Source organism: Coregonus clupeaformis, chromosome 15, assembly GCF_020615455.1.
Source record: "Coregonus clupeaformis isolate EN_2021a chromosome 15, ASM2061545v1, whole genome shotgun sequence".
Classification (NCBI taxonomy): Eukaryota; Metazoa; Chordata; class Actinopteri; order Salmoniformes; family Salmonidae; genus Coregonus; species Coregonus clupeaformis.
In genome coordinates, this window is record NC_059206.1 from 20,502,800 (window position 1) to 20,518,699 (window position 15,900).

A 15,900-nucleotide genomic window follows, 5' to 3' on the forward strand; every position below is an offset into this window, starting at 1 on the left:
CTTAATGTTAGCTCTCAGTGTAAATTTAAGTGCCAGTCGTGCTGCCCTGTTCTGAGCCAATTGTAATTTTTCTAAGTCCCTCTTTGTGGCACCTGACCACACGACTGAACAGTAGCCAGGTGCGACAAAACTAGGGCCTGTAGGACCCTTAAGAAGGCAGAGCAGTGCTTTATTATGGACAGACTTCTCCCCATCTTAGCTACTGTTTCATCAACATATTTTGACCATGCCAGTTTACAATCCAGGGTTATTCCAAGCAGTTTAATCACCTCAACTTGCTCAGATATACAACAGACACTTCTGAAATAAACTTTTTTGGGGGACCATCTGTTGTTCCATTTAGTGAATCTGTTATTCAACGCATTTGTATGGGCTAATAGCAGTAAGGCACAAAAACCAGATTGCATACCAGAGAGAATACTATAGACTTCAAGAAAGTCAGTCAGCTGATTATTGACAAGTTTTTCCAACACTTTTGAGAAACAGGGCAAGATAGAAATTGGCCTATTACCAAGAAATGATCTATACCATTTACATTTCAGTCATTTAGCAGACGCTCTTATTCAGAGCGACTTAAAGTTAGTGAGTGCATACATTTTTCATACTGGCCCCCCGTGGGAATCGAACCCACAACCCTGGCGTTGCAAGCGCCATGCTCTACCAACTGAGCTACAGGTAGCAAACCATCTGACGCAGATGTTTTTTGGGGGTGAAGTTTAAGGAGCTCCTTTAGCACCTCAGACTCAGTGACTGCCTGCAGGGAGAAACTGTGTAGCTGGGCAGTGGAAAAAGAGGGAGGAGCATCAGGGCTAGTCGCATTAGAAGGGCTGGTAGATGAGGAAGCGTTGAACGGGCAAAGAGGCATAACTGAGTCAAATAGGAATCCTGACTTAATGAAGTTGTGATTAAAGAGCTCAGCCATACACTCCTTGTCAGTAACAAACCACATCAACATTAAGGGACATGGGCAGCTGTGAGGAGAAGGGTTTATTCTCCAGGTCTTTCACCGTTTTCCAGAACTTCTGGGGTTAGACCCACAGAGAGAGAACTGTGCCTAATGGTAACTAACTTTGGCCTTCCGGATAGCCTGAGTGCACTTATTTCTCATTTGCCTAAATGACAGCCAGTCAGCCTGAGTATTTGTGTGCTGAGCCTTTCGCCAAATGGTGTTCTTGAGGTGGAGTAACTCTGCCAGATCACAGTTGAACCATGGGCTGAACCTGTTTTTAATTCTCATGTTCTTTATGGGGGCGTGCTTGTTAACAATACCACTGAAAATATTTTTTAAAAAGAAGGCCCAAGCATCTTCAGCAGAGGGGATCAAGCTGATTCTATACCAATTTACGGAGGCCAGGTCATGAAGGAAGGCTTGCTCATTAAAGTTTGTCAGCAAGCATCTATGACAAATCAGCTAGGTGGGTGTGGGCTATCGCCGGTTAACGCTTGATCGAATTGAATCTAGGCCAAAAACAATGGATATACAGTATGTTACCCTAAGAGTTGTGCAAAGTTGGAAGAATCTTATTCAAAATTATTCACAGCTGTAATTGCTGCCAAAGGGGCTTCCACCAAGTATTAACTCTGGGGTGTAATGGCATACTCAATCGAGACACCTTCGATTTTTGTTGTTCTGGGCGACAGGTAGCCTAGCGGTTAAGAGCGTTGGGTTGCTGGTTAGAAAGGTTGCTGGTTTGAATCCCCAAGCTGACTAGGTGAACATTCTGTTCTGTGAATGTGCCCTTGTCGCACTGGATAAGCATAACTACAAATTTTCTTTCACTTTGAAAATGTGGAGGAGGTTGTGTAGATCAGTAAGAAAAAACCCTAATGTAATCCCTTTTTAGATAACATTTTAAGGCAGCAAAATGGGAAAACTGTGCAAGGGATATATAGACTTTCACTAGGCACTGTATGAAGCAACTGATAGAACCCCTTTTGTTTATACAGTGCATACGGAAAGTATTCAGACCCCTTGACTTTTTCCACATTTTGTTACGTTACAGCCTTACTCTAAAATTGATTAAATTGTTATTTTTTCCCCCCTCATCAATCTACACACAATACCCCATAATGACAAAGCAAATGTATAAAAAAAAAAAAAAGAAGGAAATATCTTATTTGCAGAATTTGTTAGTGAGGTGTCAACCGCCAAAGCACGTAGGCTAAGAGTAAAGAGAGCTTAACGTCCATTATCTAAATGACCGCTGACGTGCCTCCATTACTACTGATGACTGCATTTATGATAATGTATCTGGGCCCATTCTATTACATGTGACCGTGCTCTCCCTGCTCTCCTCCGACATTAATTTGTGTTTGAACCGAGCGAGTCGGTCGGGCTTGGCTTTCCTCTCGCCGTCTGTCCCCCTAATGAGATTTGTGCTCCCAATTAGAGATAAGGATCGTTATGAAGAGGGCTGACAATCTCTTAATACAGCACATTAAAGGACTGTGCGACAGTCATTCCAGCACTATTTCCTAGCGTGGAATCGTAATGCTATTATTCGTTTGGTGGATTTGGAGGAACCCGTAATTACAGGAATTTCCATTGGTCGCTCCGTCTTTGATGTTCCCGCATTCCAAATAGTTATTTAGATGCTCAACAAGCATGAACAGGCCAGTTAACAAGGAGCCGTGATGATTCAGTCGGTTCCTACACCACCAGGTGCTGGAAAGCAATCTAGGACTCTAATCGAAAGTCAAATAGTAAATCTGTGGATATAAGCGTGTCTCCAAAAGTAGTGAATCAGCAACAGGCTCAGTTAGGCAGTGGGATGGTTGATCTGGAGGTCACTGCAGCTGCTGTGGAGGAGGGAATCTCTCCCTTACACCCTTTTTATGCTGATTGCAGTAAAATGATAATTGGAGAAGTAGATAGACGGAGTCAATATAAGTGTAATTCATTCTTAAGTGTAAGGTGTATTAGTACAATCAGGCTCTTAATGAGGGGCCTGATATAACTTTTTTATAAGGGGATCCAGTCAAATGGACAGCACTAATGGGTTTTGGCACGGTGGTGCGTGGTTATTTATTGCACTCATGTATCAGTTTGTATATTTAGCACGCTTTTATACTGAAACCGGGGTGATCATTATGTGAGCAAATTGATGTTTATTGGACTCATAAACCAAAGCGAGGGGAGATATGTGTTTGTGTAGTGTGTGTTTTTTTTCTTTTAGGGGGTAGATCAGCTTTAATATTGCAGATCCATCACTTCCAATCCCCCATATGTTTTTTTTCTCTCGCATATACAGTGGGGAGAACAAGTATTTGATACACTGCCGATTTTGCAGGTTTTCCAACTTACAAAGCATGTAGAGGTCTGTAATTTTTATCATAGGTACACTTCAACTGTGATAGATGGAATCTAAAACAAAAATCCTGAAAATCACATTGTATGATTTTTAAGTAATTCATTTGCATTTTATTGCATGACATAAGTATTTGATACATCAGAAAAGCAGAACTTAATATTTGGTACAGAAACCTTTGTTTGCAATTACAGAGATCATACGTTTCCTGTATGTCTTGACCAGGTTTGCACACACTGCAGCAGGGATTTTGGCCCACTCCTCCATACAGACCTTCACCAGATCCTTCTGGTTTCGGGGCTGTCGCTCGGCAATACGGACTTTCAGCTCCCTCCAAAGATTTTCTATTGGGTTCAGGTCTGGAGACTGGCTAGGCCACTCCAGGACCTTGAGATGCTTCTTACGGAGCCACTCCTTAGTTGCCCTGGCTGTGGGTTTCGGGTCGTTGTCATGCTGGAAGACCCAGCCACGACCCATCTTCAATGCTCTTACTGAGGGAAGGAGGTTGTTGGCCAAGATCTCGCGATACATGGCCCCATCCATCCCCCCCTCAATACGGTGCAGTCGTCCTGTCCCCTTTGCAGAAAAGCATCCCCAAAGAATGATGTTTCCACCTCCATGCTTCACGGTTGGGATGGTGTTCTTGGGGTTGTACTCATCCTTCTTCTTCCTCCAAACACGGCGAGTGGAGTTTAGACTAAAAAGCTCTATTTTTGTCTCATCAGACCACATGACCTTCTCCCATTCCTCCTCTGGATCATCCAGATGGTCATTGGTAAACTTCAGACGGGCCTGGACATGCGTTGGCTTGAGCAGGGGGACCTTGCGTGCGCTGCAGGATTTTAATCCATGACGGTGTAGTGTGTTACTAATGGTTTTCTTTGAGACTGTGGTCCCAGCTCTCTTCAGGTCATTGACCAGGTCCTGCCGTGTAGTTCTGGGCTGATCCCTCACCTTCCTCATGATCATTGATGCCCCACGAGGTGAGATCTTGCATGGAGCCCCAGAATGAGGGTGATTGACCGTCATCTTGAACTTCTTCCATTTTCTAATAATTGCGCCAACAGTTGTTGCCTTCTCACCAAGCTGCTTGCCTATTGTCCTGTAGCCCATACCAGCCTTGTGCAGGTCTACAATTTTATCCCTGATGTCCTTACACAGCTCTCCAGTCTTGGCCATTGTGGAGAGGTTGCAGTCTGTTTGATTGAGTGTGTGGACAGGTGTATTTTATACAGGTAACGAGTTCAAACAGGTGCAGTTAATACAGGTAATGAGTGGAGAACAGGAGGGCTTCTTAAAGAAAAACTAACAGGTCTGTGAGAGCCGGAATTCTTACTGGTTGGTAGGTGATCAAATACTTATGTCATGCAATAAAATGCAAATTAATTACTTAAAAATCATACAATGTGATTTTCTGGATTCCGTCTCTCACAGTTGAAGTGTACCTATGATAAAAATTACAGACCTCTACATGCTTTATAAGTAGGACAACCTGCGAAATCGGCAGTGTATCAAATACTTGTTCTCCCCACTGTATATATATATATATATATATATATATATACACACATACATACACATACATACATATACGCATATACATACATATATATATATACGCATATACGCATATACATACATCCTTTTATTACTTTCCAACCCCACCATCCCTTCCCTAATTGGAGTAAACTAGTGAACAACTATGCTTAGGCCTCTACTTCATGCTTATACATACTATATGCTTGTGGGTTTAATTCCCACTAAGGCCAACCACACGATGCACATGCACACACACACATTTTCTCTCAAACACATACATAAACACACACACACAGAGAAAGTGGGACCCACAAAGCCCCTTCTGAGCCCACCTCACCCACTACTGAGAATGCATTGAAACTAAAGCTATTCCTCCCCCATGGAGAGTAATGGTAACCTTGGAAAAAGCTGGAGGGCATTATTTTTTAGAATGGCTTTACACCTGTGCATGTGTGCGGCAGTTGTGCTTAGCAAAAGTGGCCCACTAGGCAGCTCGCATTCCACGCCCAGGTCCAAGCCTGCGAGCTGGGCTTCTTACCCATTTAAAGTTTGAGAATATGGGTGTGTGTGGTGGTGGTAATGCACAGTGAGGGACTGGTCGTTTGTAGCCACAAGAAGCAACGCTGTTAAATAGAACAGGAGAGCAAAATGGTATTCACAGCAGGATTGTGTTTGTGATATTGATCTGTGAGAATTAAACTCTTGCACTGTCTCTCTCTCTCTCTTTGTTTCTCTCTGTTTTTCTCCTTTCTCTTGCTCTCTTTCTCTCCCTGCTTCTCTCTCTGTTTCTCTGTCTCTCTCTCTACTTTCTCTTTCTCCAGCATTCTGTGAGGAGGGCTGTAGGAGTGGAGGTACCTGTGTGTCGCCCAACACCTGCGTCTGCCCCTCAGGCTTTACAGGACGGCACTGTGAGACAGGTATGACTATAGTACTACACTGTAAACAATATATATGTTGATTGAATGTACAAATGTATGGCAACCAGCTGCAATAGGATTGTGAGTTTGCTCAACAAAATAGCATTGAAGTGGATTCAACTTACAACTATAAGTGTAAGGCAACCAGCTGCAATAGGTTTGTGAGTTTGCTCAACATTTGGGCACATAGCTGAACCTACATACATTCTCAAGTTGAATTGTATGTTCACTCAACTTTTAATTTTAGATTGAGTGAACATACAATTCCACTTGAGAATTGAGTCTACCTTATTTGTATATTTCCCAGAGTGCCTTGCCTTTCTAATGAATTGTAGTTACCAACCATGATTGTATTTGTTAGCGACAGAGACATGGTTTTTGTATGGTTTCCAAAGTGAATATGTTATCTTTAAACTCTATATGACAATACTTTACATACACTGAGTGTACAAAACATTAGGAACACCTTCCTTATATTGAGTTGCACCCCCTTTAGCCATCAGAACAGCCTCAATTTGTTGGGGCATGGACTCTACAAGGTGTCGAAAGCTGGCTCATGTTGACTCCAATGCTTCCCACAGTTGGCTGGATGCCCTTTGAGTGGACCATTCTTGATACACATGGGAAAATGTTGAGTGTTAAAAAAAAAAGTGCAGCGATGCTGTTCTTGACATACTCAAAATGGTGCGCCTGGCACCTACTATCATATTCCTTTCAAAGGCACTTAAATCTTTTGTCTTGCCCATTCACCCTCTGAATGGCACACATACACAATCCATGTCTCAATTGTCTAAAGGCTTAAAAGTCCTTCTTTAACCTATCTCCTCCCCTTCATCTACACTGATTTGAAGTGGATTTAACAGGTGACATCAATAAGGAATCATAGCTTTTACCTGGATTCACCTGGTTAGTCTGTCACTCAGTGTATATCGTAAGGCCTTTCTTTAAGGGCCTAGTTACACCCAACAAAGTGGTCTCAAACTCCTGGTTTACAGGCCACATCAATCCTGCAAGCCACATTATGCTGGCTTGCAAAGTGATGTGTAATTCATATTGGAATCCAGCCAGATTGAGGATATCCAACAATTGGAACTTTTAATCACCCGTAACCTGCATTCACTGCCGAGTAGTGATGTGCAGTTCGAACGATTCATTCTTTTTGAACTACTCTTTTTACTGACTCGATTCATTATTTCGGAGCGACTCGTTCATTTTAGTAATTTGTTTCACCTGCTGGTCGAAATGAATTCTACAGCAGGATTAATACGCGCTCCTCCAGCTCAGTGGCTCTGGAGACGTGCTCCGACCAGCAATTGTGTATTATGTGTGCAAGGGAAAATAGATCATGCTGCAGGCAGCATAGAGAAGAAAAATACACGTTTAGAACTGATAATTGATCGCATGGTGCAAGAATTAATGCAATTAATTGATTATTGAATTTTATGATGGACACAGCTTTGTAGAACCCAAACATACACAGCCTCTGCTCAACAAACTCGAACTTGAAAATGAATCGTTTGGGGTGCTGCAGTTTGCGAACAATATTGTGCTAATCACACTCACGGCAGTCATGAATGAGAGAAGAATGAGAGAAGGTGATACTCGCGACTGGTGACTGCCTGGTGTGGGAGCGCAGCGTGATGACTCAATCCCCATTTATGACATTGTTTGGGTATCTGACCATTTGTGGGCTATCACAGGGGTCAAACACACCTTATCTGTGGTTTTCTCCGGTGGCGGACGTTCCCACACAATCCTGGGAGCGCGGACACCATTGGAAGTGTGAAGACCGATGAAAACGTGAAATCAACTAAATGAATGTTACTGTGTGAATTAAATTGTCATGTTTGGATTGTTTCAAGAGTCCACGAAGAGCTATGCATTTTGATATGTTCTATTGTACTGTAAGTGTTATGGATGTATTGTTACAGGGAAACTGTGTTATTATGTTAATTGGATGCCGGATAGTTCAAAGAGGGAGCGACACAAGGGTGCATTCCTATCATTTAAATTGAGTTGATTAGATTAGAATCTGGGTGTGTTGTTCTTGTCTTTTGTTTTTGCTAGCAAAGTGCAAATAAATGTTAATACAGGTTTGGGGTGAGTTCCTGCTTGAATTTGGTTAAAAGAGCAGTGAATTTGCTCATATTTTGAAACTTGCTAGCAAGCTCCTGTGTGTGTCACATCGTTTTTCTCTTACAGATTATTCTCAACTGAAGACACGTAACCACGTTAAATCCTAGCCTATTGGTGATAGTCATTTACTCCGTTTTTCTGTAATGTATCATGTCTCGTGTACACTGTATTTGTTTGTGTTAATTATTTTGTGACTAATACATTATATTAGTTGAATTGAGTAAATGCATTCCTCATTTTACAGAGTAATTATTTGATTGACTACACGCTTATAATTTAGTAAGTCTAATAGAACATTGGTCACCAGGATTAGCTATTTGTGTCTAGTCTCTTAATAATTGTATAATGGTGCAAGTTAGACTCATGTCACCCCGCTCCTCCGCACACTCCACTGGCTTCCAGTTGAGGCTCGCATCTACTACAAGACCATGGTGCTTGCCTACGGAGCTGTGAGGGGAACGGCACCTCCTTACCTTCAGGCTCTGATCAGACCCTACACCCAAACGAGGGCACTACGTTCATCCACCTCTGGCCTGCTAGCCCCCCTACCTCTACGGAAGCACAGTTCCCGCTCAGCCCAGTCAAAGCTATTCGCTGCTCTGGCACCCCAATGGTGGAACAAGCTCCCCCATGACGCCAGGACAGCGGAGTCACTGACCACCTTCCGGAGACACTTGAAACCCTACCTCTTTAAGGAATACCTGGAATAGTATAAAAGTAATCCTTATACCCCCCCTCCCCCACCCCCCATAAAAAAAAAGTGGTTGTCCCACTGGCTATCATAAGTTGAATGCACCAATTTGTAAGTCGCTCTGGATAAGACCGTCTGCTAAATGACGTAAATGTAAATGTAATGTTCATTATAGTCACACTGAGGTGATGTAAGGCTCACTACCTTGACTAGATTCCTCCAGAGACGTAAAGGGCCTGTTGTATGTATTTATTCACATAATAGTCCGATTGATAAATGTTGTTTATTATTATATTAAACATGTCATTTCTACATAATGGTTGGATAATTTCCATCCAGCTATAGTCAAGCAATGCTTCCGCCAAGAGTCATTCACAATCTAGGGTGGTTATGGCCTCATTTCAAATGTATCAAGACAATATCGTATTTGAATGCCTAGCAATCAACCAATTGTCTGTCACAAATGTCTGTCACAAATGACAGCTCAAATAAGCCCCCTATGGTAAAGGACATGTGAATAATAGGCTTGTAGAATCATGACTCTTTCGAGTTTTCAGTTCATCGTTTGCCGGTAGGGAGTCCTGCATGATCTAGGCATTACTGACTCAAATGAATGAAATGAGTTGAAAGATTCGTTATTTTGACTGAACAACTCAAAGATCAGAGTCAGTAAAAAGAGCCGAACTTCCCATCACTACTGCCGGGGTAGGGAAGTTTGATTACTGAGAATACCTACAGTGATTACCATTATTTACCATGCTGACAGTCTGCACTTTATCATTTCAAATCAAACATGCTGGAGTACAAAGCCAAAACAAAAACTAAATTGTCACTGTCCCAATACTTTTGGAGCTCAAAAGTGCATTCGGAAAGTATTAAGACCGCTTGACTTTTTCCACATTTTGTTACGTTACAGCCTTATTCTAAAATAAATAAATAAAAATCCTCATCAATCTACACACAATAACCCATAATGACAAAGCAAAAACAGGTTTTTAGAAATCTTTGCTAATTTATATTTTAAAAAACAAAACTGAAATGTAACATTTACATAAGTATTCAGACCCTTTACTCAGTACTTTGTTGAAGCACCTTTGGCAGTGATTACAGCTTTGAGTCTTATTGGGTACGACGCTACTGTCACGATCGTCTGAGGAAACGGACCAATACGCAGCGCGTGGAGTGAACATGATGACTTTATTTAAATAAAAGCAACCACAAAAACAACAAACAAATGACGAATGTGAAGTCCTACGGTACACTGACCAAAAGGAACAAAAACCCACAAACCCAACAAGAAAACATACAGATTAAATATGGCTCCCAATCAGAGATAACGAGCCGACAGCTGACACTCGTTACCTCCGATTGGGAGTCATAGACCAAACCTAGAAATGAACCCAACAGAAAGGCAAACCTAGAAATACACACAACAGACCTACCAACATAGAAATACACCCAAATACCCAACAAAACAAAATACACCCTGGCTCAAATATCAAAGTCCATGGAGCCAGAGTGTCACAGTACCCCCCCCTAAAGGTGCGCACTCCGGGCGCACCAGCATACAGTCTAGGGGAGGGTCTGGGTGGGCGTCTGTCCATGGTGGCGGCTCTGGCCCAGGTCGTGGTCCCCACCCCACCTTAGTCACTATCCGCTTCCGTAGCCCCCTCCACATGACCACCCCCAACTAACCCCCACTGGATTAAGGGGCGGCACCGGACTAAGGGGCAGCACCGGACTAAGGGACAGTACCTGACTAAGGGGGCTCTGGCGGATCCTGGCTGGACGGCTCTGGCGGATCCTGGCTGGACGGCTCTGGCGGATCCTGGCTGGCGGAAGGCTCTGGCTGATCCTGTCTGGCAGAAGGCTCTGGCTGATCCTGTCTGGCGGAAGGCTCTGGCTGATCCTGTCTGGCGGAAGGCTCTGGCTGATCCTGTCTGGCGGAAGGCTCTGGCTGATCCTGTCTGGCGGAAGGCTCTGGCTGATCCTGTCTGGCGGAAGGCTCTGGCTGATCCTGTCTGGCGGAAGGCTCTGGCTGATCCTGTCTGGCGGAAGGCTCTGGCTGATCCTGTCTGGCGGAAGGCTCTAGCGGCTCCTGTCTGGCGGAAGGCTCTGAAGGCTCATGGCCGACGGGCGGCTTATGCAGCGCTTGGCAGACGGACAGTTCAGACGGCGTTGGGCAGACAGGCAGTTCAGGCCCCGTTGGGCAGACGGCAGACTCTGGCCGTCTGAGGCGCACTATAGGCCTGGTGCGTGGTGCCGGAACTGGTGGTCCCGTGCTGAGGACACGCATCTCAGGGCTAGTGCGGGGAGAAGGAACAGGCCGGACCGGGCTGGCGACGCGCACCGTCAGTTTGGTGCGAGTGGCAGGAACAGGCCGGGTCGGGCTGGCGACGCGCACCGTAGACTTGGTGCGGGTGGCAGGAACAGGCCGGACCGGGCTGGCGGCCGCGCACCGTCAGTTTGGTGCGAGTGGCAGGAACAGGCCGGGTCGGGCTGGCGACGCGCACCGTAGACTTGGTGCGGGTGGCAGGAACTGGCCGGGTCGGGCTGGCGACGCGCACCGTAGACTTGGTGCGGGTGGCAGGAACAGGCCGGGTCGGGCTGGCGACGCGCACCGTAGACTTGGTGCGGGTGGCAGGAACAGGCCGGACCGGGCTGGCGACGTACACCGTAGGCTTAGTACGTGGAGCAGGAACTGGCCGGGCTGGGCTGGCGACGCACACCGTAGGTTCTGTGCGTGGAGCAGGAACAGGCCGGGCTGGGCTGGCAACGCACACCGTAGGCCTTGTGCGAGAGGCAGGAACAGGTCGGACCGGGCTGGAGACGCGCACCGTCCCCTTTGGTGCGAGGGGCCGTACCAGGCCGGACCGTACTGGGGACACACACCACTGGCTCTACCCGGGAACTGGAACGGGCCGGACCGGACTGGATACACACCTCAGTCTCTCACGCCGTGCCTCTACATCTCCTTTCCCTCCTTTAACCAGTAGCCCCCGTAACCTGGTGGCCTCTTGAATTCGCCCCTTCTCTGCCTCCGTTAGCCCCGTCGTCCAAGCCATGTGCCCCCCCCCAAAAACGTTTTGGGGTTGCCTCTCGTCCTTCCAACGATGATGGCCCTGCTGACGCCGTTGCTCCTCTCTCGCCAGGGCCTTGATCTTCCCCCAAGGTCCCTTGCCCCCGAGCATGTCCTCCCAGGACCACGATTTGCCCACCTGGGCCATCGCCAGCCTCTCGATCTCCTTACCAGGCGCTTCCTCCCATGTCCAGCTGTCTTGCTCCTGGACACGCTGCTTGGTCCTTCTATGGTGGGTTTTTCTGTCACGATCGTCTGAGGAAACGGACCAATACGCAGCGCGTGGAGTGAACATGATGACTTTATTTAAATAAAAGCAACCACGAAAACAACAAACAAATGACGAATGTGAAGTCCTACGGTACACTGACCAAAAGGAACAAAAACCCACAAACCCAACAAGAAAACATACAGATTAAATATGGCTCCCAATCAGAGATAACGAGCCGACAGCTGACACTCGTTACCTCCGATTGGGAGTCATAGACCAAACCTAGAAATGAACCCAACAGAAAGGCAAACCTAGAAATACACACAACAGACCTACCAACAAAACAAAATACACCCTGGCTCAAATATCAAAGTCCATGGAGCCAGAGTGTCACAGCTACAAGCTTGGCACACATATATTTGGTGAGTTTCTCCCATTCTTCTCTGCAGATCCTCTCAAGCTCTGTCAGGTGGATGGGGAGTGTCGCTGACAGCTATTTTCAGGTCTCTCCAGAGATGTTCGATTGGGTTCAAGTCCGGCCTCTGGCTGGGCCACTCAAGGACATTCAGAGAATTGTCCCGAAGCCACTCCTGCGTTGTCTTGGCTATGTGCTTAGGGTCGTTGTCCTGTTGGAAGGTGAACCTTTGCCCCAGTCTGAGGTCCTGAGGTGTCTGGAGCAGGTTTTCATCAAGGACCTCACTGTACTTTGCTCCGTTCATCTTTCCCTTAGTCCTGACTAGTCTCCCAGTCCCTGCCACTGAAAAACATCCCCACTGCAAGATGCTGCCACCACCATGCTTCACCGTAGGGATGATGCCAGGTTTCCTTCAGACGTGAAGCTTAGCATTCAGGTCAAAGAGTTCAATCTTGGTTTCATCAGACCAGATAATCTTGTCCTTTAGGTGCCTTTTGGCAAACTCCAAGCGGGCTGTCATGTGCCTTTTACTGAGGAGTGGCTTCCGTCTGGCCACACTACTATAAAGGCCTGATTGGTGGAGTGCTGCAGAGATGGTTGTCCTTCTGGAAGGTTCTCAAATCTCCACAGAGGAACTCTAGATCTCTTTCAGAGTGACCATCTCATTCTTAGTCACCTCCCTGACAAAGGCCCTTCTCCCCCGATTGCTCAGTTTGGCCGGGCGGCCAGCTCTAGGAAGAGTCTAGGTGGTTCCAAACTTCTTCCATTTAAGAATGATAGAGGCCACTGTGTTCTTGGGGACCTTCAATGCTGCAGACATTTTTTGGTACCCTTCCTTTGCCTCGACACAATCCTGTCTCGGAGCTCAACGGACAATTCCTCGACCTCATGGCTTGGTTTTTGCTCTGATATGCACTATCAACTGTGGGACCTTATATGGACAGCTGTGTGCCTTTCCAAATAATTTCCAATCAATAGAATTTACCACAGGTGGACTCCAATGAAGTTGTAGAAAATCTCAAGGATGATCAATGGAAACAGGATGCACCTGAGCTCAAATTCGAGTCTCATAGCAAAGGGTCTGAGTACTTACGTAAATAAGGTATTTCTGTTTTTTATTTGTAATACATTTGCTAAAATTGCTAAACCTGTTTTCACTTTGTCATTATGGGGTATTGTGTGTAGATTGATTCGAATTTTTAAAATATTTAATCCATTTTAGAATAAGGCTGTAACGTAACAAAATGTGGAAGAAGTCAAGCAGTCTGAATACTTTCCGAATGCTCTGTATATCATATAAACTCGAACAACATCTCAGTAATAGGTGCAATAAATCCAACTACTAACATATTAGATTCGTTTTGAATTTTTTTATTTATCTTTGTGTATCGTAAGATTAATAAACTAATCAAAGTACATGCAAAAACACAGTTATTGAACCAAACAAGTTTGAAATATCAACATTTAAGAGAGCATGCTGGAAAATATGATAATGATCTGTGTGGTTTTGAGATGTTTTGAGCAAAAAACATGAATTTGTAATTTTACTCAACAGGCTTGTTCAAATTCAGCTGACTTCGAGCAGTTTGTTGAGTAAACACACTAACAAATTAGCTCAAATTCTTGTCCTTTGGAAGTACACTCAACTCACAGAATAATGCTGAGTATGCAATTAGTTAAATTGGCTTTTTTACAGTGCACGACAAAATACAATACTTCACCAGGTTCGCTAGACCTCTCTCCGCTTCCTTCTCGGTGACACCCCTAGGAGTGCACGAGAGCGAATGCACAAATTTGAGAGTTAATAGTTTATTGCAGAAAGTTACGTTTAACAGACTAGAGTATTTAGTTTAATTTTATTTTTGGTTTCGGGTGTATTTACCGATGGCCTGTATAGGACCGGAAAAATACGCAAGTTATTGTTTCTTCTTTTTTTTTTTTACTTGGCCTCTAAATCATTATCACTGCGACAGAGATGTAGTTGCTATGTCTCTTCTCATGGAGGCTTCCCTGTTCAGAGGAAAAATGCAGCATTTTGTGTGCTGCAGGAGCTGTATTTACTATGCTCTCTTCCAGAACAATGTGGACCAACCGGAGTTCCGATGCAACAATTGTTTACTCGTGGAGAACTATAGAGAAGAAGTGGCTACTCTTAGCAAACAGATTAAGGACTTGCACAATCTACTGGGGGAATCACCCCCACCTACTTTCTCTACACCACAGGCTGGACACCATCCCGATGTGTTGAGAGTATCACCGCCATGTCAACACTCATTGACTGAATAGCCAATGTCTTCCAGGGACCCCTCCCCGAAGAAGTCTCCCACTCCCCTGGAAAATGGAGCAGGGCCGTCGCTTCTGGTGGATTTAGCGGATTATACTGTCACCATTCCTGCTGCCCAACCATGGAAGCACGTCATGCAATGTAGGCCAAATGGAGGGAAGCGGCCTGTGGTGAGTGGGGCTTCTTTGGCGTTCGGAAGACCAACCCAAATAAAGTTGTCAAACAGCTTTGCCCTCCTGGATTCGGCAATTCCAGCGCCATCGTCCCCTACCCCTTTTCAGGGGGATTCTGTGTCAGATTCTGCCTCGGATTCGGATCACCTGACCTCGAGGGTGTCTGATGCACCGGCCCCTCCATCAGCCACAATGGGTTATGCGGCTGGCTTGAGGCGCAAAAACTTCCAGACCTCCTCTGCCATGTCACCAGCCATTATAATTGGAAGTTCTATGGTGAGAAACATCTTGGTTCCTGGGGGGAAAAAACCTTGTGCTATCCTGGGGCTCGGGTACAGGACATTACTAGGCTGATTCCTACCGTTTTACGCAAGAACACAGGGGCTGTCGCTGTCGTAGTCCATGTGGGATCTAATGAGATTAGGATGGCTAGCTCGGAACATCTGAAATGGGATTTTAAAGAACTGATTAGAACTGAAAGACTCCAACAAGCGTCCAATTATTTCCAGCCCAGTGCCATCACGGAATCGTGGCATGGAAAGATTCAGTAGGTCGCTGGCACCACATGACTGGCAACGAGTCTACTGCAACTCTGTTGGAGTTACTTTTGTGGATAACTTTGACACCTTTTGAAAACAGAAGATGCTCTACAGAGAGGATGCCGTCTATTCATATAATCTTGGAGCCTGGACCCTGCCCTCACATTTCAAGGCTGCAGTGAGATATTGACTTTTTATCACTGCAAGTCCCGCTCAGGTAATCCCACACATTAATTATTATGTCATCATACTGCAGGCCCACAACAGGTAACCCTCACTGACTCGTTTTAACCCACGTCCTCACTCATTTACATTACATTTTACATTTACGTCATTTAGCAGACACTCTTATCCAGAGCGACTTACAAATTGGTGCATTCACCTTATAGCCAGTGGGATAACCACTTTACAATTATTATTATTATTATTTATTTATTTTGGGGGGGGGGGGGTAAGGGGGGGGGGTTAGAAGGATTACTTTATCCTATCCCAGGTGTTCCTTAAAGAGGTGGGGTTTCAAATGTCTCCGGAAGGTGGTGAGTGACTCCGCTGTCCTGGCGTCGTGAGGGAGCTTGTTCCACCATTGGGGTGCCAGAGCAGCGAACAGT

At 45.3% G+C, this 15,900-nt stretch overlaps 1 protein-coding gene across 1 annotated transcript in view; it reads left to right on the plus strand.

The window, feature by feature from the left end:
• Positions 1 to 15,900, plus strand: part of LOC121582250 (protein kinase C-binding protein NELL1-like) — a 604,927-nt gene that overhangs the window by 532,762 nt on the left and 56,265 nt on the right. Inside the window, exon 15 of the mRNA XM_041897923.1 lies at positions 5,669 to 5,764. Coding sequence (XP_041753857.1) covers positions 5,669 to 5,764 — 96 coding nt within the window. The remainder of the gene's footprint in view (positions 1 to 5,668; positions 5,765 to 15,900) is intronic.